At 42.6% G+C, this 21,460-nt stretch overlaps 1 protein-coding gene across 1 annotated transcript in view; it reads right to left on the bottom strand.

The window, feature by feature from the left end:
- Positions 1–21,460, bottom strand: part of CFAP47 (cilia and flagella associated protein 47) — a 2,216,809-nt gene that overhangs the window by 1,520,208 nt on the left and 675,141 nt on the right. Inside the window, exon 37 of the mRNA XM_069204610.1 lies at positions 20,665–20,777. Coding sequence (XP_069060711.1) covers positions 20,665–20,777 — 113 coding nt within the window. The remainder of the gene's footprint in view (positions 1–20,664; positions 20,778–21,460) is intronic.

Here is a 21,460-nt window from a genome sequence, read left to right as displayed (position 1 = left end):
CTGCCCCTCACTTTATCTAAACTTGCACACCTTCTTGCCTCACCCTTATAACAATAGTACTGTACTTACCAGCTGCATGCTCTCTAGAGGTAGTGAAACATAGATAACCACGCCTTTAAGGGCTAATTTAAGGTGAGTGCTTTCTTTAGGCTACACTGCAGCTGGCACTGAGCCGCAGTCAGACAGGAATAAGGATTACAAGGATGGGTCGGATCAAAAAAGACTATGGAGAAGAAGGGAAGAATGACATGAGGCGCTCGTGGCTGTAGGAAAGTACCATCTTGCCTGGCATGTTACCCCCATTTTCACTGTATGTATGTTTGTTTTTGCCCATGTGTCACTGGGATCCTGCTAGGCAGGACCCCAGTGCTCATAATGTATGCCCTGCATGTGTTCCCTGTGTGGTGCCTAACTATCACTGAGGCTCTGCTAACCTGAACCTCAGTGTTTATGTTCTCTCTGCTTTCTGAAATTGTCACTGCAGGCTAGTGACTAATTTTACTAATTCTCATTGGCCCACTGGAACACCCATATAATTCCCTTGTATATGGCACCTAGGTACCCAGGGTATTGTGGTTCCAGGAGATCCCTATGGGCTGCAGTATTTCTTTTGCCACCCATAGGGAGCTCAGACAATTCTTGCACAGGACTGCCACTGCAGCCTAAGTGAAATAACATCCACGTTATTTCACAGCCATTTTTTACTGCACATAAGTAACTTATAAGTCACCTATATGTCTAACCCTCACTTGGTGAAGGTTAGGTGCCAAGTTACTTAGTGCGTGGACACCCTGGCACTAGCCAAGGTGCCCCCACATCGTTCAGGGCAAATTCCCCGAACTTTGTGAGTGCGGGGACACCATTACACACGTGCACTACACATAGGTCACTACCTATGTGTAGCATCACAATGGTAACTCTGAACATGGCCATGCAACATGTCTAAGATCATGGAATTGTCACCCCAATACCATTCTGGTATTGGGGGGACAATTCCATGATCCCCCGGGTCTCTAGCACAGAACCCAGGTACTGCCAAACTGCCTTTCCGGGGTTTCCACTGCAGCTGCCAACCCCTCAGACAGGTTTCTGCGCCCCTGGGGCCTGGGCAGCCCAGTTCCAGGAAGGCAGAACAAAGGATTTCCTCTGAGAGAGGGTGTTATACCCTCTCCCTTTGGAAATAGGTGTGAAGGGCTGGGGAGGAGTAGCCTCCCCCAGCCTCTGGAAATGCTTTGATGGGCACAGATGGTGCCCATCTCTGCATAAGTCAGTCTACACTGGTTCAGGGATCCCCCAGCCCTGCTCTGGCCCGAAACTGGACAAAGGAAAGGGGAGTGGCCACTCCCCTGACCAGTACCTCCCAGGGGAGGTGCCCAGAGCTCCTCCAGTGTGTCTCAGACCTCTGCCATCTTGGATTCAGAGGTGTTGGGGCACAATGGACTGCTCTGAGTGGCCAGTGCCAGCAGGTGACGTCAGAGACCCCTCCTGATAGGTGCTTACCTCTTTCAGTAGCCAAGCCTCCTTTCCTAGTAGCCAAACCTCCTTTTCTGGCTATTTAGGGTCTCTCCTCTGGGCTATTCCTCAGATAACGAATGCAAGCGCTCACCAGAGTTCCTCTGCACTTCCCTCTTCGACTTCTGCCAAGGATCGACCGCTGACTGCTCCAGGACGCCTGCAAAACCGCAACAAAGTAGCAAGACGACTACCAGCAACATTGTAGCGCCTCATCCTGCCGACTTTTTCGACTGTTTCCTGGTGGTGCCTGCTCTGAGGGCTGTCTGCCTTCACCCTGCACTGGAAGCCAAGAAGAAATCTCCTGTGGGTCGACGGAATCTTCCCCCTGCCAACACAGGCACCAAACTTCTGCATCACCAGTCCTCTGGGTCCCCTCTCATCCTGACGAGTGTGGTCCCTGGAACACAGGAGCTGGGTCCAAGTGTCTCCCACAGTCCAGTGGCCCTTCTGTCCACATTTGGTGGAGGTAAGTCCTTGCCTCCCCACGCCAGACAGCAAACATGTGTACTGCATGATTTCAGCTGCTCCGGCTTCTGTGCACTTCTCCAAGGATTCCTTTCTGCACAGCCTAGCCTGGGTCCCCAGCACTCCATCCTGCATTGCCCAACTCTCTGAGTTGGACTCCAATGTCATGGGACCCTCCTTTTGTGACTCTCACTTTTTTGGATAAAGAAATTGAATTTGGATTTTTTTCACTTTTGGATGAAAAATTTGAAAATTTTTCCAAGTTCCCAATCAAAATTGGACTTTGTCACTTTTTTGCCAAACATGTCGAATTTGCACTTTTTCACTTTTGGGCTGAAAAAAGTTGAAATTTTCTCTAACTTTCCATTCAGAATGGGACTTCACAGTTTTTCGAAGTGCCTGTTCCGGTACTTCTGCGGGTGCTGCCTGCTTCTGCTGGGGCTCTCTGAGTTGCTGAGTGCCCCCTCCGTCTCCTCCTCCAAGGGGCGACATCCTGGTCCTTCCTGGTCCCCAGCAGCACCCAAAATCCTGAACCGCGACTCTTGCCGCTAGCAAGGCTTGTTTGCGGTATTTCTGCCTGGAAACACTTCTGCAATATCCAGCACGCCGTGGGACATCTTCCATCCAAAGGAGAATGCCTAGCCCTTTTCGTTGTTGCAGAATCTTCGGCTTCTTCCACCCAGAGGCAGCCCTTTTGCACCTTCATCCAGGGTTTAGTGGGCACCTGCCATCCCTCTGGACATTTTCATGACTCTTGGACTTGGTCCCCTTCCTTTACAGGTCCTCAGGTCCAGGAATCCGTCTTCAGTGTTTTGCTGGTGCTTGTGGTTCTTGCAGAATCCCCTATCACAACTATTCTGTCTTTTTGGGGTAGTAGGGTAACTTTACTCCTACTTTTCAGGGTCTTGGGGTGGGGTATTTTGGACACCCTTACTGTTTTCTCACAGTCCCAGCGACTCTCTACAATCTCCCATAGGCCTGGGGTCCATTCGTGATTCGCATTTCACTTTTGGAGTATATGGTTTGTGTTGCCCCTAGGCCTATGCCTACCTATTGCATCCTATTGTGATTTTACATTCTTTGCTCTACTTTTCTTACTGTTACTTACCTGTTTTGGGTTTGTGTACATATAATTTGTGTATATTACTTACCTCCTAGGTGAGGGTATCCTCTGAGATACTTTTGGCATATTGTCACTAAAATAAAGTACCTGTATTTTTAGTTACTCGGAGTATTGTGTTTTCTTATGATATTTTGCTATATGATATAAGTGGTATAGTAGGAGCTTTGCATGTCTCCTAGTTCAGCCTAAGCTGCTTTGCCATAGCTACCTTCTATCAGCCTAAGCTGCTAGAAACACCTCTATTCTACTAATAAGGGATAACTGGATCTGGCACAGGGTGTAAGTACCACAAGGTACCCACTATAAGCCAGGCCAGCCTCCTACAGTGGCAGAATACACCGATACAAGAAGTGGGAGTGGAATAAAAGACGAAACCACAAATTAAGAAGTAGGATAAAAAAAGTTGATAAATTGGGATCAATCTTAGACCAGGACGCTGGCAAGATGACTTGAAGACAGTGACGTGAATCCAGGAGCTAATGAAGGCAAACAGCAATCAATGCTTAGGTAGCAGAAGTCTTACAAGAAGAATAGTGTCACAAACCAGGAAACAGGAAGACAGACAAAGGAGCTGACAAGAAAGTATGTGTATTATGTAGAAGAAGGAGGGATGCGTTATAAACTAAAATTAGTGGGCATAACCAAAAGGTAGGCATAAAAATACATACAGCAAAATGCATTAGTAATGGTACAAATTCCAAGAAGTGAACCAAGGATGAAAATAAAAGCATGAGGATTTAAACTCTACAATCGGCTGAAAGATATCTGCACAAGCAACATTTAAGTAAAGATGGGCCTTACTGCCAGCTTGAGGTCCCTTCCCAGGGGGTTTTCAGTGTAAAAGAACTTCAGGTGTGTTTAATGAAACTGTAGAAAAAATAGCCTTACTTTCAGCATAGAAAAAGTAAGACCATGGATTCACCCGCTAGCACTTAGGCATTCTCATCTTGTGGCTTCTCTAGAGTCCTACTCAAGAAAAATAAGTTGACATTTACCACCTAGCTTTTGGCACTTCCATCTTCCTTCAAACTTGCTGATCATTTTATACCATAGAAGCATGAGAAGGCTTGCTAATGTAATGATGAAGTCATAACAGCTCCCATTTTTTTCTTGACCCTCACCCCTGCAAGACAGCACCCTGGGGGGATCAAAGAAGAGGCTATATAGTAAGGCCTGGGTTGCACAATATTTTGTGTTTATCCTACCCACTGGCTAGCCCTGCCAATGTTAAGGCTACTCTACACTTCCCAATACGACAACAATGAAACAATGGTATTTGGGTACCAAAGGCTATCACTGACAGCTAATAATAATAAACCTGACACGTTTTATTACAAATTATGCTCTATGAAACATCTATCTGCTTCAGGGCTGATGTCTCTGACGCCCACAAGTAAAAGTACACCTTGCAGCATCCAATATATGTAGCAGATTACCTTGAATTTCAAAATGTTGCCTGTTCCCACTGAAAGATCAAGGCACTCGGAAATTAACATAAAGCATGCTGAATGTGTCAGGCAACACAACCACAAACAGCTGGCATACTAAAGTGAGCAAACTAAAAAGTATCAGCGTTATGGAACACACCACTTCACTGATTGTGAGCAATATATCGTACCATTGAGGTAAAGGTCTTGCTGGAGAGTCAATACATATAGTAATCCCTCTACGATGGGGACTCATGGTAAAACAGGTCCACGAGACAAGGTTTAGCAGATTATGTGACTGAAGTTAGACAGGAGATACTTCCAAAACTGAAACCATGTGCGGCACAGTTGACACTTCGATGCTACTCTGTAGTAACCCTTCTGGCTCTGTTTGGACAGTATGTAGCACATTCCTATTACAGGATTGTATTGTGATTGTGGCAATTGTAAAACGTGGCAAAACTCAAAAAGGGTTATCACTGGAATGCCTTCGTAAGTCTCAGCCACAGGCATTCACTAGGGACATATCCAAAGCTTTCATATTTTAGCCTATTGTGCCACTACAGGAAAGCAAAAAAATGATGGGTGGCATGCTTGAATTAATCTCATTTGGGCTGCACTCCAATCCGTTGTTTTTTCCCACCGCGTCACCTTATTCAGGAAAAAGCTATATTTCCTGGTTCAGCTTCAACAGGAATAGGGCAGCCAATACTCACAGACCAGATCAACTTTGAACACTAGTACAAGAAAACCCAGGCTCGTTTCAGCCTAGATCGGCCTCATCAGTAATTTGCCACTCCAGACAGGGACCAAGTTTATGCAATGTAGTCCTGGTCCGACTCAAATAAGATGAACTGGCAACCAACATGCCCTTTAGATGGGAGCACACCCCAGACTGGTTTTGGCCTTCGTGGTTCTCAAAGAGATGCATCTTGAGTCTTGTGGCAGAGCGAGTACGGAACATTGGTCTAGGAATTCCTTTGGGCTTGGGAATCCCCACTGCGGAAATCAATAAGGGTGATGGTGGAAGGCTTGCAAAGATTTCAGCAATTGGCAATCACTGAATGCAGTGATCACTCAGGCCAATCGATCATTTTCATGCCCAATATGCCACTACAGAAAGAGTCCAAAGGTATGCAAATCAGCTTTGGTCCTGTTCAAAGAAATACGGTATTGGCACAGTGGACAAAAACAATGGACTGGAATGCTACTTGAATGATTGGCAGTGTCTAAAACCTTTGAAAGCGTTTCACATTTCACCGTTTTTGTTTTTCGCATGGCGACTCCCCAGTTCTGATGGGTATGCCCAGAGGTAAGTGCCATGCTCACTCTGTCAGAGTAATCAAACCGCATCTCCTTCTTGTGTTCTAAAAAGGTGGAAGCCAGTCTGGTGTAACTTGTGTCATGATCAAAGATCCTTTACAATATTTGGGTTCATCATATGCATCCCATTGCCAGAGCTATATACAGAAGCAATGCATGAAAAGGTTTCTCTACAACTATAATAAAAACGAAGCCCTGACACTGTTGCCATGACAACCAAACAGCGCGGAATACTTTTTCACTTGGAATGATACAAAGGAGCCCTTATGTTTATCCTTTGTATGAATGCCCACATATCTATAGGGTCGTTTTTATAATGCTAGTTTGTGAAGTCCACTTAGTTCAATGTCATGACAAACGCGCTTCACTTTATGAACAGACCGTAGGCATAGGAACATGTTGACTAAGTGGGAGCAGAAAGGTCTGGGTATTAACTGCCTGACTTTCGACAATAGAAAGAGAACACCAATAAAACAAACCTCCAACTTTAACATTTTAATATTTTTACTCCTTGCCACTCTAAACACAAACCGCCCTAGGAATGTTTTCCAAGAGTAACTAAGTTGTAGGTAAATGCTTAGGGACAAACCCGACCGTTAGGACAGAGACAAACAAATGATTCTCCACAGGACTTTCCCATTGGTAGATGCAGATCCCTATGATAAAGCATACCCCGCTGTCTGGGTACAGATTCATTCCGGCTTCTTTCATCCTCATCCGATGGCCTGGACATTCGTGAAATAATGGTGCCATAGAAACATATTTCTTCACTTAAATTCACACATCATAGCGGACTACCACTCCTTTAAGTAACTGCTAATTTCACTTCATACCTCCCCAGGAGTTATTCTATATTGGGCAATAGGGGCTGTGTTATAGCCATGCCTCTCTTAGAATGTTAGCAGTTTGGCTTGTTGGGGGGGATTCCAGGAGAATGTTGGTGAGATTGAGGACGGTTGTCGAGAGAGATGGAGGTTGGGATGCTTTGCTCCCTTGTAACTTGGATGTTTCTCATCAAATGAAGAAACTTGGATTATAACCCTGTTTCCTGGAGTTCATTTTGATTCAACCGTGCATGCTTGTAACAGGCAGTTCTTCCACTATGGCGAGGAGCAGCAGCTGCAAAGCCTTTAAACAATGTTTATTATTATTGTCTTATTTTTAAAAAGGCGGGCCCATAGGGGATGACAGGGACAAGGGGGAGTGGTGTTCACTCCCCTCAGAGCGCACAGAGCTCTCTCCAAACCGGTACTGTGTTGCCGGGTTGCAGACAGCTGGCCCAGGCTCCCAGTTTGCCTGGAAGCGCAAAGCCAGGACGCGTAGGCCAGTCCTGATGCTGCCAGCAGCAGGAGAGCAGCGTCAGGATTGACTGCAGAGCAGGCTGGCAGCCTGTGAGCCGGCAGCCCAGTGGATGTGTTGTGGGGACAAGGTAAGTTTGTTTTTTGTTTTTTTATCTGTTTTGTTGACCATCCCCGCCACTTTACCCCACTGTCAGGCGCAACTGTTGCACAGTTTCATATTACGCAATACCATGACTTTCATATTTGGAGGTTTTTGGAACCTGTTCACAAGGTCAACAACAGTGAGTGAAATCTAATTCACTGTTGGCTGAAGACTTCTGCCAGAAATGCTCAAAAGCACAGCACAGTCGGTGATAAATGAAAAATATTCTACCCATCTCGTCTTTAAGCCCAGTGCTGAAGATGGCTATGGACTAATTTCTTAAACGATTCCAACATTGCCTCTGATTCAGTGTTGCCGCCTGGGAAGAAGGATGTTGTGCCTTACTTTTCACTAGATTAATGAAGTTTGGAACATCTGGACTTGTTTCTTTATTCATGATGTTTTTAGGTCAAGCCCGCAAGCACTTCTGACCTGTTAGTATTGTGGGCTTTTAACCACGCCCATGTTACGCCTTTCACTTTAACTCGTTTGTGGCCTGCCTTTCAAAAATTCCTTTATGACATTGGGAAATGCTTTATGTTTGTCCCGCCTTGGGCGGTTTTGTTACCGCCTTGCAGACTGTCCTTGTTACATGGATTTCTGCACGAGTGCCGATATTTTTTTACTGTGAGTGAACTTCTTTTTATCCTTTATTTCTCTCCTTCATTCTCATAGCGGCCATGGTGCTTTGAATAGGCACACACTGCCGTCACCCAGAAACGTCTGCCTGTCCCATTGGAGCTCGGCAGGGCCTGCACACTGAGGTGCCTGACTTTAACAATCCATTGATGAGCCCGACTTTAACTACACATTGAAGAGCCTTTGAAGGGGTCTGGCACGGTCTAGCCACTGAGGCTCCTGTCGGTGGCTGTCATTACAGGAACTGGCAATGGCTGGCCATTTACAGCGCCAATAGAAGCCAACATTGCTACTGTGTACTGTTTACACTGCAGGCTCCAACTATAGGATGCTGCGTTAAGCTCTGAATGAAGCCAGTCTGTGACTGACAGCAGACTAAATACAATCGTGGTCTGCATTTCAGAACTGAATGTGTGAGTGCATTGCAAGCCCCAGTGTGTCGTAATCTATGCATGCCTACTGCCATCTATTGATTGTGGTTTAGAAGCAAAAGGCTATGTCATTTATTGAAACCCACTTACAGAGATTTGAAGCCTGTGTATTCCACTGCTCCTAAATATTTCATTTGAAAAATAAGTCTCTATGGTGGCTTTGTCTTAGTTACCTTTGCATTCTCTCCATACATACTCCGAGCCGGCTTCAGTGCTGGTTGTGCCCAGGGCGGCAGTCTATTTAGTATAAAAGTATAGCGGTCTTATGATGTGTTGGTACAATCCCATTAAAAGAATTATCATTTGTATAAGAACATTTTCGATATTTCAGTTCTTGGTCCTTTCTGTGGTATAAAACATCACAGTCGCATTACCTGAGCTGAATGTTTGGGCCTCTGTAATTCACAGTAACCATGTTTCTTACAGGTGCTATTTTCATTGTTTTGTCCTCTAGGGGTTGTTCTGAGCATTACAGTCTAATGCCAAATGTTTATTTCTGATAAAGATTTGTATTGGGTTTATATGATAATTGTATGTTTTATTAATCTCTGCTTATTGCAATGTTGACCATGATTCAGGCCAACTTAACATCCTTATTACACTATGACTGTTTGAAACCTCTTGATATGTTTGAGTGACCATTCTAGTTTATATCTCTCGTTACTACTCCATGGCTGTCTTGTTTTGGGAATTGTGTTAGCCAGCCAGCAACTCTGATGGTGGGGTGGTGAAAGTGTCATTCTATTGGAATTAGCATGACAGATTTAAATTAGGATGCTAAATGGCAACATTTAAATTTTTTGGCAGCAGATAGAGGAAGAAGGTAAATGGAACTGCTTTAGTTATATGCAGGGCCATTGGGATTATGTAGCAGAAAAGACCAAATTATGAGGCAGGGTTGACCAATTTATGTGGCAAGAAAAGTCCTGCTATGAATTTGCAACACCAATTGCTCTAACTCAAGCAAATGCGAGACCCACTGCATTGCAAATGCTTTGTGAGTTTTAGCAGTGGTATTCCCAGTGGACACAAACACAAGTACTACATCGGTGAGTAAACAGACCAAGATTTTTCTCACTCAGTCGACACCCCTAGGCTCCCTGGGGGAAAATATGACCTCTCAGTGCAAGCCATCCTTACTTTAACAGGTTGCAACAGGTTGCAGAGAAAATTTAGATTTATCTTATTAGAAGCCTTAAACAAAACTTTTTGCCTTTTTATGTATCTCTGTTGACCAGTTGGTAGAATACGAAATAACTGGCAGAAAAAGAGGTGCTACGGTGATCTGACCAAGATCCACAACTAGGGACCTAGACAGTCAACTATATCAACAGTCAGGAAGTGATATTCAAAGACATTACCAACCTAATGAGCAAGAAGAGCTAACTATTAAGAGGTTAGGCAAATTTGGGAATTTACAAAGAAGAATGAATACATAACAGAATAGTGGCAAACAGTGCAAACACATTTTTATGGCTAATACCTCCTGTGACCGTCAATGAAATTCAACAATTTGTTGTTAAAGCTTAAAATAAAAAAATAAAGTGTGAGTGCTATCATACTTATCTGGAGTAAATCTATTCACGACGTGCTTTCTAGTGGAAATGTTGGTATATTGAGGAAATAGTACAAATGAATGAATTCTAAAACAACATTTTAACGATTTTGCATACACAAACCAAAACTGATTAACAAAGGTATAGTTCTGTTTCCACGCTGCATCTTCAATTAGCAGCAATAGGCCCAAAAATTATATTACTGCATTATACACAATCAGCAATGATGAGGTACATAAAGAGCTCACAGAGAAATACAATCCGGAAATCCTAACTAATCCTAATGTTTTTATTATTAAATTATTAAAATTATGTTCAACTATCTACCACCTCGACGTTTCTCCAGTATATTAAGTTAGAGTCAACCAAGCATAAAGAAAATGTCTCACACACGACATTGGTCATAGTTAACATATTGAAAACCGGCACAACAGATGTGGCAAATGCGGGGAATTATTGATCCTGGAACAGCAAATATACATTCAAAAAAACCCTATAGTCTGAATTCATAGATTAATGTATGTACTATACTTTACGTCTGGAAGGTTGTATTGCTGGGGCAAGAGGGTAGGTGGTGGGGACTAGAGAAGGTCCTCAAGAAGATATAAGAGAATATGGGTCTAGCTCTCACGATAATTTTACTTTTACCCTACCATATAAAGGGCCAGTAAGCATGATGACACTCCGATTGTAGCTGACAAAGGAACAGAAGACTCATCAGTAAAGTAACAATTGCCCATGAAAATTGATGAGTTTTAAAGCAAAGCACTGGAAAGTGTAAAAGTTGTTGCCCGTGACAATGGGGTGCAGACCTCCTTGATTTTCCAATGCTTTGCACTGAGTGGGTGCATGAACAGCAACCATCTTACAAGGCTTTTTTTATTGTGTTTTAAGAAGAAAAAATTACAAGATGGCTGCCGCTCACGTTTGAGCAAAGCAGGAATGCTTTTTCCTAAAGCATAAGAAAAAACATTTGATACTGGCCGCCTTGCAAGTGCACCTTTACAGGCAACTTCAAACAAGAGTGACCATCTCAGAATGGTTTAAAATCTGTGTAAATATGACCACTTGCCAATACAGCGGGAAACAGAGGTCGAAGTACCAGGAGTTTGGGGGATTGTGGGGAGAAAACAGGAACTGAATGGCTAATATTTTGTTTTAAAACAATAGAGCATGAAAGGAGGAAGGCAGGGAGAGATAGAGCTAGGGAGGGGATATTGTCCCTCACAAACTGCAATGCAAGTTCCTGCTGTCAGCAGTTGCAGGATACAACTCATCCACTTAAAAAAAAAAAACACACAGTCAGACCGCAAAGCTACTTGGACAGGGCACATACAAGAATAGCAAGACGAGCATTTGCACTAAGCTAGCCAAGAAAGTAATCACATCATGAGTATGGGGTAGACACAAAGCCAACTCTAATTCTATATTGGCACAACAGGCCAGTTTGCCAACAAAGTTAAAGTTGTCTATAGGCAACACCTAATAACAAGCATAAGCAAAGCCAATAGGTATGGCCTTGCTTTATTACTGACAGCACACAAGCAGTTCCCCTACAAAAACGCCAAAATACCCTTCACTTACACAAGTAATGCTTTGAAAAACACACATGAATATTGTGGGGATAGTAGCAATGGTAGAGGAGACAATGATACTACTGGTGACAGTAGCAATGGTGATGATATTGTTAGCAGTACTACTAAAGTTGGTAGGGGCAGTTATGGCGATGGTGGCTGTACCGGTAGCAGTAATGGTAGTGGTGAGAGTGGTGACAGGTTACAGGTGGAGATGGTAGCGTTAATGGCGATGGAGGTGATGGTCCTGACAGTGGTGGTGATGGTGGTATAACTGGTGAAGATGGAAGGAGTGGTGACAGGGATTATGGCAAGAGTAGTGGTCGGAGTGGTGATATTTGTAATTATATTCATGGTGATGTTCGTGGTAATGATGGTGGTGAACATAACAGTAGTGGTAATTGTAGTGTGGTATTGCTAATGATAGTGGTAGTACTAAAAGTAGTGGTAATGGCTGTGGTGGTGCAGTTAATGCTGACAGTGGTAATAAAAAGTGTAAATAATTTTGGTTTTGGTGGCAGTGGTGGAGGTAATGGTGGAGATGATAATGGTGGTTCTAGTGTTAGTGTAACAGTGGTGCAAAATGCATTGGTAATCTGTGATAATTGTGAGGATGATAATGGTGTTAGCGGTGGTGGTGATAATAGTAGTAATGGTAGTCATAGTAATGCTGGTACTGATGTTGGTGTTAACTGTATTGAGAATAGTGTAATGGCCATTATGGTAGTTGTGGTAATGGTTACGTTAATGGTAGTGGGGTGATAATGGGGCTAGAGACAGTTATAGTAGTGATAGTAGTAGCAATGGTGTTGGTGCTAGTGGTATTTTTGGTGTTAATTGTGGTGGGGTGGTGATGGTGATGTTAATAGTAATAATGGTGATAGTGGTAAAATTGTTGGCTTTAGTAATTTTGGTGGTAAAGAGAGAGAAAATAATGGTGATGGAAGTAGCAGTAACAATGGTGGTAGTGGTGTTAATGGTGGAAAGAACTGTGGTGGTTTTAACACTGGGGGAATGATGGTGGTAAAGGTTGTGGTGTTGGTAATGGTGGTAATCATGGTGGCATCGACAACAGTCATGTTAATAGTAGTGGTGGTATTGATAATAGTGGTGACAATGGAAGTAGTGGTGGTGTTAGTGATGGGGTAATAGTGGTGGTAAGGGTAATAGTATTGATGGTGGTGGTAAATAATGGAAATGGTGGTGCTGTTGATGGGGGTAGGGTTACTGCACAATACATGCACACATTTGCTTGTGTCAAATCAGCACTGGCTAGGAGTCATGCAACAATGAGGGATGGTAGAGGCTCTGAGGGCTGGCATGAAATCCATTGCATGAAAGATATGTATCAAAGGAGGTGCCTGACTGGCAGTGGCAGACAAGAAGCTAGGAATCAAGATAAGACTTGTGTGTAAGTACTGCATTATGTTTATTTACATCCTTATCTGCATGTACAGGGGTCTTCACCCTTTTCTGTAGTAAAATCTATTTTTTTCTGGGAAATTCATCATGAGCCACTATTATTAGTTTTGTAATAGTGACCACAGGCAAGATGATCTTAATGGCCACTCTATGCAAGATTACCAGCAGTGATCATCTGCATCCATCAGGATGGTTGCCAGCAGTAATATAAAAAAGGCTTTATCAATTTGGAATGCCTGTACACGAGTAATACATAATAACCATAGATGCAAATCCAGAGCATCAAGGTACCATTGTTAGTAATAAGCCTCTTGATTGCCAAGTGTTATTACCCAAATATCAGCTTTAAATGTATTTTGGAAACAACCATTTTTCTTCAACTATCAGCACATGAGTTCCGAACATGCGCATAATTTCATCTCAAATACACACTTTTTAATTTTAGTTTCCATATATATATTCAACCAAGCAAAAGCTTCAAATTTAGTAGGCGGGCTGCACACAGGAGAGCTACTTATAGGTAGCTGCAGAGCTACTAATAGCTCGCGAGCTACTCATTGGAGAAGCCTGGTATGCATGGGTTACAATGTTGCAGCAAAGGCAGCGCTGCCAATATTGATGACGAGTTTGTCAAGTTTGTGCTTATTTATACGTCACTTTACATATGGAATATAACAGCAGCAGTGGAAACAAGATTTATCAGAAAAACAGTTACTCTATAAAGAGTACCTTTATGCCAGCAGCAACAAGGAATTTCTGCTAAAAAGTTATGATTTTGTTTTAAGAGACATTTGCAGAAGCCTGCAAAACCACACACTAAACACTCTCACTTTTTATTATTATTATGTTTTCAGTGGTAAGAAAAGCACTCCTGGATTTCAAGAAACACTCATGCCTGGAGATTCTGCTTCGTGTTTATTTGTATCTTTCACTGCTTCAATTTATTTTTAATTCAGTTTTGAAAAGAGACTAAGCACTTGTTTAATTTTGAATCTCAACTAAAAAGCTGTGGCAATGGAAGGAGTGTGGGTAAGGAAAAAGCAGCAGGCGGGAGCATTCCACCAGTGAGATAGTGAACATGGACATTGGGAAACATACACATGGGTTGGGAGTGAATGGTGAACTAAGCAACACGGAGGGAAGAAGGGAATCGGTTGAGAGTCAACAATGTAGAGCATGGGGCAGCAGAATACGAGAGAGAAAACAACTGGGAGTGCAGGGGGTGGAAGAGAAGCACACAAGGGAGACAGTTGGTAAACACATGCTCTTTCAACTCTCATGGAGTCAGGGGGGTGGATTGTTTTGTTTAATCTGCTTCTCCTAGGGACAAAATGTTACTGAAATCCACTTGTCCTCTGAAGAAATCCACTTATTCTGTAAAGAAATCCACTTGACCTTTATTTCCTAATATAATTACTTGTGCTGGCACAGACATTGTGCGGGTTGATTTTACTTCATTGAACATTAATGTTTTACATTGATTATGGCACAGTAAAACCTATTCCTTTTACTGCAAATACAGGTCCTTGGTAGGGTAGCCTAAGGTTGACATTTATGCAACATTGATGCATTTTAGGGTATTCCGCACACAAATATTGGGAGTGTGAAATCGTAAAACTCTGTATGTAGTTTGCGAGTACCCAAAAGTAGTAAACGTATATAAAAGTTTAAGTTTACCTTTGTGAATTAGGTTGTAAATGTTTACATGCATAGTGTTTTATTAGCCCACTGAAATATGTGGAAGATTGAAACCTGTAAGTTGTTAATTACAGAAGCAATTTTCCAATATGCACATTCCACGTGGCATCTCAGTCACAAAATAGCCTACAACCGAGAGCTTTTTTTTATTTATTTTTTTTACAATTCTGGCACGCTTAAATATGTCAATTGTTTTGCCTTAGTCTCCTTATTATGCTAAATATGTAGGGTTCTCATACAGCACACTACCACGTGTCAAGGTTTCTTAACTCCACAAGCGAGACACCACTAGAGCCCCAATATTCTTAGCTGTAAACGCTAGAGAACAACAGGTTTTTCTCATCTGTTTGCAAAATTCCCAGCCTCCTTTCTTCATTCTAGATCAGGGATCTCCAACCTTTACTGTAATAAGAACTACTTATGTTTAATGAAATCATCATGAGCTTCTAATAGTACAAGTGCTGTAATAGTGACTACATCGGACAATATTACATTAATGGACAGTATTTGGAGATTACGAGCAGTGATCATCTCAGAGCATCAGCCACAGCTGCCAGCAGTACTGTAAAGAAGAATTTGTCAGTGTGGCATGCCTCTTTGTGATTAATGCAAAACAGGCATAGCTCCTATGCCCAGGGCACAAACATAATAATATTAGCATACATCTCCACATACCTCAATTTATCAATGAAGTAAGTTCAGCCATTTTCTTCAAACATCAACTGAGTTATAATACTACACACATTCTCGTCTTGAATTTTGGGATACATATATCTATATATACATATATATATTCAACCACACAAAACTTTCTAATTTGGGCTGAAAATAGGAGAGTTACTTACAGGTAGCTGCAGAGCTACTAGTTGCTCATGAGCTGCTCATTGGAGAAGCCTATATCAGCTAACAATATTTTTCTGCTTTTCAGCACTCATGCCCTAGTTTTCGGTCCCCTTCTTGTTTTGTCCTCTTTCCATTTTCGGAATCTACAACCCTATTCCTCCTTGTCCTCCTTTTGTCTTCCTGTGGTGGGATGATATTGCAAAGGACCATCTGGAGTAGAATCATCTTGACAGATCATTTAATTTTATACTGGAGATAGTAGTTGTGTTGCAGTATCAGAAGGACCCACCCCAGCTACATCTCCACCTTCACATCCCACCCTGTATAGAAACGCAACCTCATGAAAAGATGTATTCACAGAACACAAATCCTCCAAAGGTTTACAGACACATTGCATTCCTGCAGTGCCAATCACTGAAAATACACACCTGCAAACATACTCCCCTGCTGAGACACACTCTGAAATGCGTACAAAACTAGGGTTAATAGATATTTCATGTTACTAGTGGGTACCATATTAGTAGATTCCAGTCACGGCTCACGGTGGTTCTAAAGGGTGGGGTGAAGCAGCACTTGGGGGGAGGGGGGCAACAAAAACAATAAATCAGGTAAAAAATAAACAAAACTTACCTCCAAGCCTCCGCTCCTCCATCTCCTCAGCAGGCACAGGCTCCCTAGCCTGCCTTTTGGCCAATCCTGACGCTGCTCATTGCAGCAATAGGATTGGCTAGGAGCGCCCAGCCAGGGCGCTCCCAAGCAGTCCGGGAGCCTGTGCCTGCTCTCTCAAGCCCAGCAACACAGTGCCGGAGAGAGCACAGTCTGCATGTATGTTTGGCCTACCCGAGTCGCTCATCCCCATCATCCTGCATGGCCCCACCCCTTTCACAACGAAAAGATAATAAACAGTTAATTATCCTTTTGTTGTAAAAGGTTTGCAGTTTTTGCTGCTCGCCGGGGCGACACCGCTGGTAGATTCTCTAACTAATGTAATTAAGTGAATGAAGACTACAATTCCCAGAATGTGTGTGAAAGCCCCTGACAACATGCCAGTGGATATATTTTCCAAAACCTCACTCACTGTGACCCATTACGTCTGCATAATCCATACATTTTTAGAAAACAAAACAGCATTGTGGAATTTGGAGACTGCTGCATCAGGTAAGAGGTATGGTGTCTCGCAGTAACAGCTTGTCACCTCCTTTACCTCTGCGCCGGGGTTGTAAACAGCTTGTCTGTTTAATCAAACTCAGAAACTTTGTTTCTCGATAATGTAGTAATCCATTTACTGCAAACTGAGATTGAGCACTATTACTCAATATGCTTACTGAAAGCATTGTGATAACTGCAAATGAGGATGCAGAAGTGGGGCGTGAGGCAGTCACGGCTCACGGGAGGGACTAGGAGCAGCATGGTGCGTGGAGGGGGAGGGCACAGGGAGATAGACCCGAAAAATTTAATTATAATTTTTTTTTTTCAAAACTTACCTTTTTCGATTTTCGCCGTGCCGCCATCGCCCCGCTCGTCAGCTGCAGGCACAGGCTCAGGCTCCCAGCCTGCCCTGCTTCCAATCCTAGCGCTGCTTTGATGCTGCTGGCAGCATGTAAGCAGCATTAGGATTTGACGGAGTGCCCATTCAGGGTGCTCCGAGGCAGAATGGGAACCTCTGACTACACTCCCCAACCCGGCACTGTGTTGCTGGTTGGAGGGAGCCTAGTAAGCATGTAAGTTTGGCCGGTCCGAAGCGGCTGGCCAAACAAACATGTGCACTGATGAGGGGGAGTGCTTGCTGTGCACTCCCCCTCTGTCTTGCCCATGGCCCCGCCCATTTTGCACTAAAAAAATAATAAACATGGTTTATTATGTTTTTATTGTAAACGTTGTGCAGCAGCTACTGCTGGTGGAGGGGGGTGACGCTCCTCCGCCATAGCAGAGGAGTCACGCCTGGTGTGAGGGACCTCACAGCGCAGTGTACTGGTGGTTTGAAATAATAAGTGATAGGAAAAAAAATGATGGCACTGAAGCTCAAGCTGCAGCAGAGAATCTGAGACATTGAACTTTAGAAAAACAGGAGCCCAAGGTAACATCTTGAACGAATGCAGGACTTAACACCAAAATGCTAGACCTAAGTTGATCCGTACCATTATTTTGTGTTTAGTTGTCCATCAGACAAAATATTAACTCTTCTTAGCCTGCTGGGAAATCCACAGGTCTTGGGCGTTGGGCGATATAAATCCCACAACCCTGTGGAATGCTTCATGAAAAAGCAAAAAATAGTTTACGAAAAGAGGACAATGGTATTAGCACAGAAGGAGCCAATCAGAGAGATGGTAAACAGGCTATGTTGCATGAGAGTGACACAACACAAGTTGAGCGAGTTAAAGCAAATAAGTCCAGCAAACTGAAAGAAAGCAAATGTGAGTGACAAAACAGAAAGCCGATAGTAACCAATGAGCAGAATGCATTTCTATGTCTCCAAAATATGTTTGTAGCCTGACTGCAGGACTGTAGTAGACTTCTAACTAAAACGCAAATATGGAAGGAAATGACTGTTCGGTGCTGTGGCACAGCAAATGGGCAGCCTGACAATCTAGTCTGAGGAGATGCTGGACAGTAGAAGACAGCAAATGGCTAAAATAAGCTGCCCTTTGCCATTTGTTTCAGTGGGCAGTAGTAAAATAAGAATAACACAATAACAAGTGAATGGGTGGAGGAGGATAGATAAGACTGAGTTTCCATGTGAAATTTGATTTTTTGGTTTGTTAATAACTTTGGTGCCATTTGAGGAACCTTAATGAAACTTTCCACAAAACAATCTTCATCCACCGCCGCTCCTTTATGGGAAGTTTTGGGTTGATCGAGATAACAGGTGGTAGGGAGATAGGACAGAAAATGTACTTTTTGTGATGTGGTGTTTATCTGATAGTAGTTTTTGAGAAATTACACCTGAAATTACATCATTGGTGACAACATTGTGCCCGGTGGGGAAGCGAGTTATAGTTACTTCAGTTAACTATGACCCCAACTATAACTTGTGACTTTCAGTGGTTTAAATTAACCTGTGCTTGACCCTCTGGGAGCTTGGCACAAATGCAGTCAGGCTTAAATTAGAAGCAATATCTAATGTATTTATGCAGCACATAAACAGTGATAAAGGGAAAACACAATACAACAAAAATCCCTGTAAAAAAAAGAGAATAGATTCTAGTAAATAAACATACACTATAAGGAACAAAATCCAATTAGTAGAAACAGAATTCTGACTGTTTAGTTTATAGTGAAAGCTAGTGACAAAAAGAACAAAGCCTCAACTGCGGTATTCAATCACTCAAGATTGTGTCCAAGTCAAAAGCTAAGGCTGACAGCAATGGAGCATGGGTTCGATACAAGGGGTGGATTGGACCAGTCTTTACTTATTTTCGGACTTAGAAGAATTCGCAGAAAAGTTTTTGAGAAGGTAGAGTCTCAGCAGGACAAGGTAGCATGCTTCGAGCCATTGATGACAGGAAACCGCTGGACGAGGTCTCAGTGAAACAGTCAAAGAGGGCAGGAAAACTCCAAGCGGGAGAAGTTCTGAAACCACCCAGAGGAGGCTGTCATCATAGTCAATAGGGTGCTGTTAATCATTGAGGCTGGTGAAGATTTCTACTTTCAGACTTAGAAGATTTCCTCAAGATCTGATTCCTCCTGAGGGAAGAGGCTGCAGTCTGTAGCAAAAAAGGGCCTCACAATGGCAGATACCTTCAACGAGAGGTCTAGCAGAAAAGGATTTGTTGCTGCAGTGCGGAGTCAATCTCACCAGAAATGTTCTTTTGTAAAATCAGTGTGCAGGTAGGTCCTGGCCTCCTGCCATTTCTCAGCAGAGCTTTTGCTAGAAAAAGCTCTAATTACCAAGATTTTAATTTTGGTAAGAGGAGGCCACTTTAGGACCACCTCAAGGGTCCAGGACATGGGGGGCACCAATTGGGGGCTATGACAGTTGCAGGCTATCTGGAGCTTGTTGAGTCCATGTATACTAGACTAGAACTAAAAACAAGCATTTGCAATGCAATGGGTCTTATGTTTGCTTGAGCTAGAGCTATTAGCGTTGTGAATTCCTAACTGGACTTTTCTTGTCACATAAATTGAAAATGAAAAGTAAAACAGTTGCCATAAGCAAGCCGATTCAAAATGCCACAGCCGCCATTAGTGGAAAGGAGAGACACAACAGGAAAAAGAAGTTTGCTCGCAGTCAAGCATAGTGAAAAAAGTGCAGTTATCCAGGTAACAGGGTAAATGACCAAGGCAAAAACAAAACTACCCCAAGGAGGGACAAACGTAAAGCATTTACCAATGATTTTTGAAAGGCAAACCCATGAATGGGTGATAGAGATGGGTGTGCGGTGGGCGTGGTTAAAAGAAGCTCACAAGATTAATTAGAACAGGCCAGAGCACCAAAGGTTTATGTCACATGGAAGATATTGGCCATGAAGATGTATAAGTGACTTCCAAACCAGTCAATATCATATGGGTTTGATTTCTCAACTGGCCTCAAATCGAAGGACCATTTACCAATCTCTCCAGGCGGCATCAGTGAAAGCCCAAGGTAACATTTTAATGCGCCTGAATGCTATTACAGTGCAAAGAAGGTTTGGTCCCATAGTACCTTGATGGAAAAAAACATACCTTATAAATCAGCACAGGCCCTTGTTTTTTTGTTACTCAACACTTGCAGGGTGTTGCTGTGGGGGGCCAGAGTGCAGGCCATCGGGGAGTTCATTGGTGGAACAGATTCCCAAACAATATTAGATGACAATCAAAAATTAAGAAATGTGAAAGCAAACTGATGACTATACTCTTCTAGGTTCCTTGTTGGAAAAGATGACAGGTCATTCCAGTAGGCACATTACAAATGTCCTTATAATCATGATAATAATATCCACTGATTAAGTACTGGCAGGTACTGTACTGCTTTGTGAAGTGAGACAGATACCTTGTAACATAGGTTAACCTTTTACAGCAAAAAGTTGACTGCTGCCATTTCTAGTGTTCTGCAACCTAAGGGTAATCCAGCTTTGAATATTTATCTAGAACCAGTGAAGAAACTGAATTAGACACTGCAGAAGTACACTTGCTCATACTTTGGGTTTCTGCTCTTGTTTACCCATTGGAAACTAAAGCCAATCAGAAATGTGAACCCCAACAGATGTAAGAGGAAAGGCTACTTACTTTGGTGGAATAATCACCGTGTTTCCTTTTGGCAACCTGAAATCAGCAGACTCGTGTCCTAAAATTGTAGCATTATATACCAAAGATTTTGAACTTGGATTTTTCAGACGGACCTGTGAATAAAATATAAACAAGGAATTTCATTGTTTGCAATAAGTGTAGACTTACTGAAAGGTGTTTAATGTGACAAAATAACAGATTTCAAACATCAACTTCGAAACACAGTGCACTCTTTAGCTTCTACACCTTATATGTACCTCATCCTTTTATTACTACCAATGGAGGGGACATGAACAGACATGCAGTGGTATTATGGGAACGGTTGCATTTAAAACACCTAAAACACAAGTACTCAACACCGTTCAAAGTTTAATCTTGACGGTTAAAAGATTATAGCCTTGTTACTTTATTTGTATTCTTTCGTAATGGTTTATATTAAATTATATGTTACAATAGAAAGTGTTACCTCAGTGTAATGCCTTAAAACAATCAATAAAAGATAAGAAAAAAATAATAAAAATAGAATATATGATTGGCTTCCTTGACACCTCTTTGTTTAGATGACAATGTTCACTACTTGCACCCATACGTAAATTTTAAAAATTATTATTTTATTTATTTGTTATAAATCACTATACGCTGCTAACCACTGCTATAAAACGAAGACAGGCTAATTACGGATCCCTGTGACCAGCGTACTTCGCATGCTTTGCGCTTAAGATGCTAACGTTTTGCTTGGGACCAGAAGTAGGCGGTCCCTTGTTACACACTGGATTGACGTGCAAGTAACTGGGCC

Source organism: Pleurodeles waltl, chromosome 8 (genome assembly GCF_031143425.1).
Source record: "Pleurodeles waltl isolate 20211129_DDA chromosome 8, aPleWal1.hap1.20221129, whole genome shotgun sequence".
Taxonomy (NCBI): domain Eukaryota; kingdom Metazoa; phylum Chordata; class Amphibia; order Caudata; family Salamandridae; genus Pleurodeles; species Pleurodeles waltl.
The sequence above is the reverse complement of the archived record's forward strand: the minus strand, read 5'-3'. Positions and strand labels throughout refer to the sequence as shown.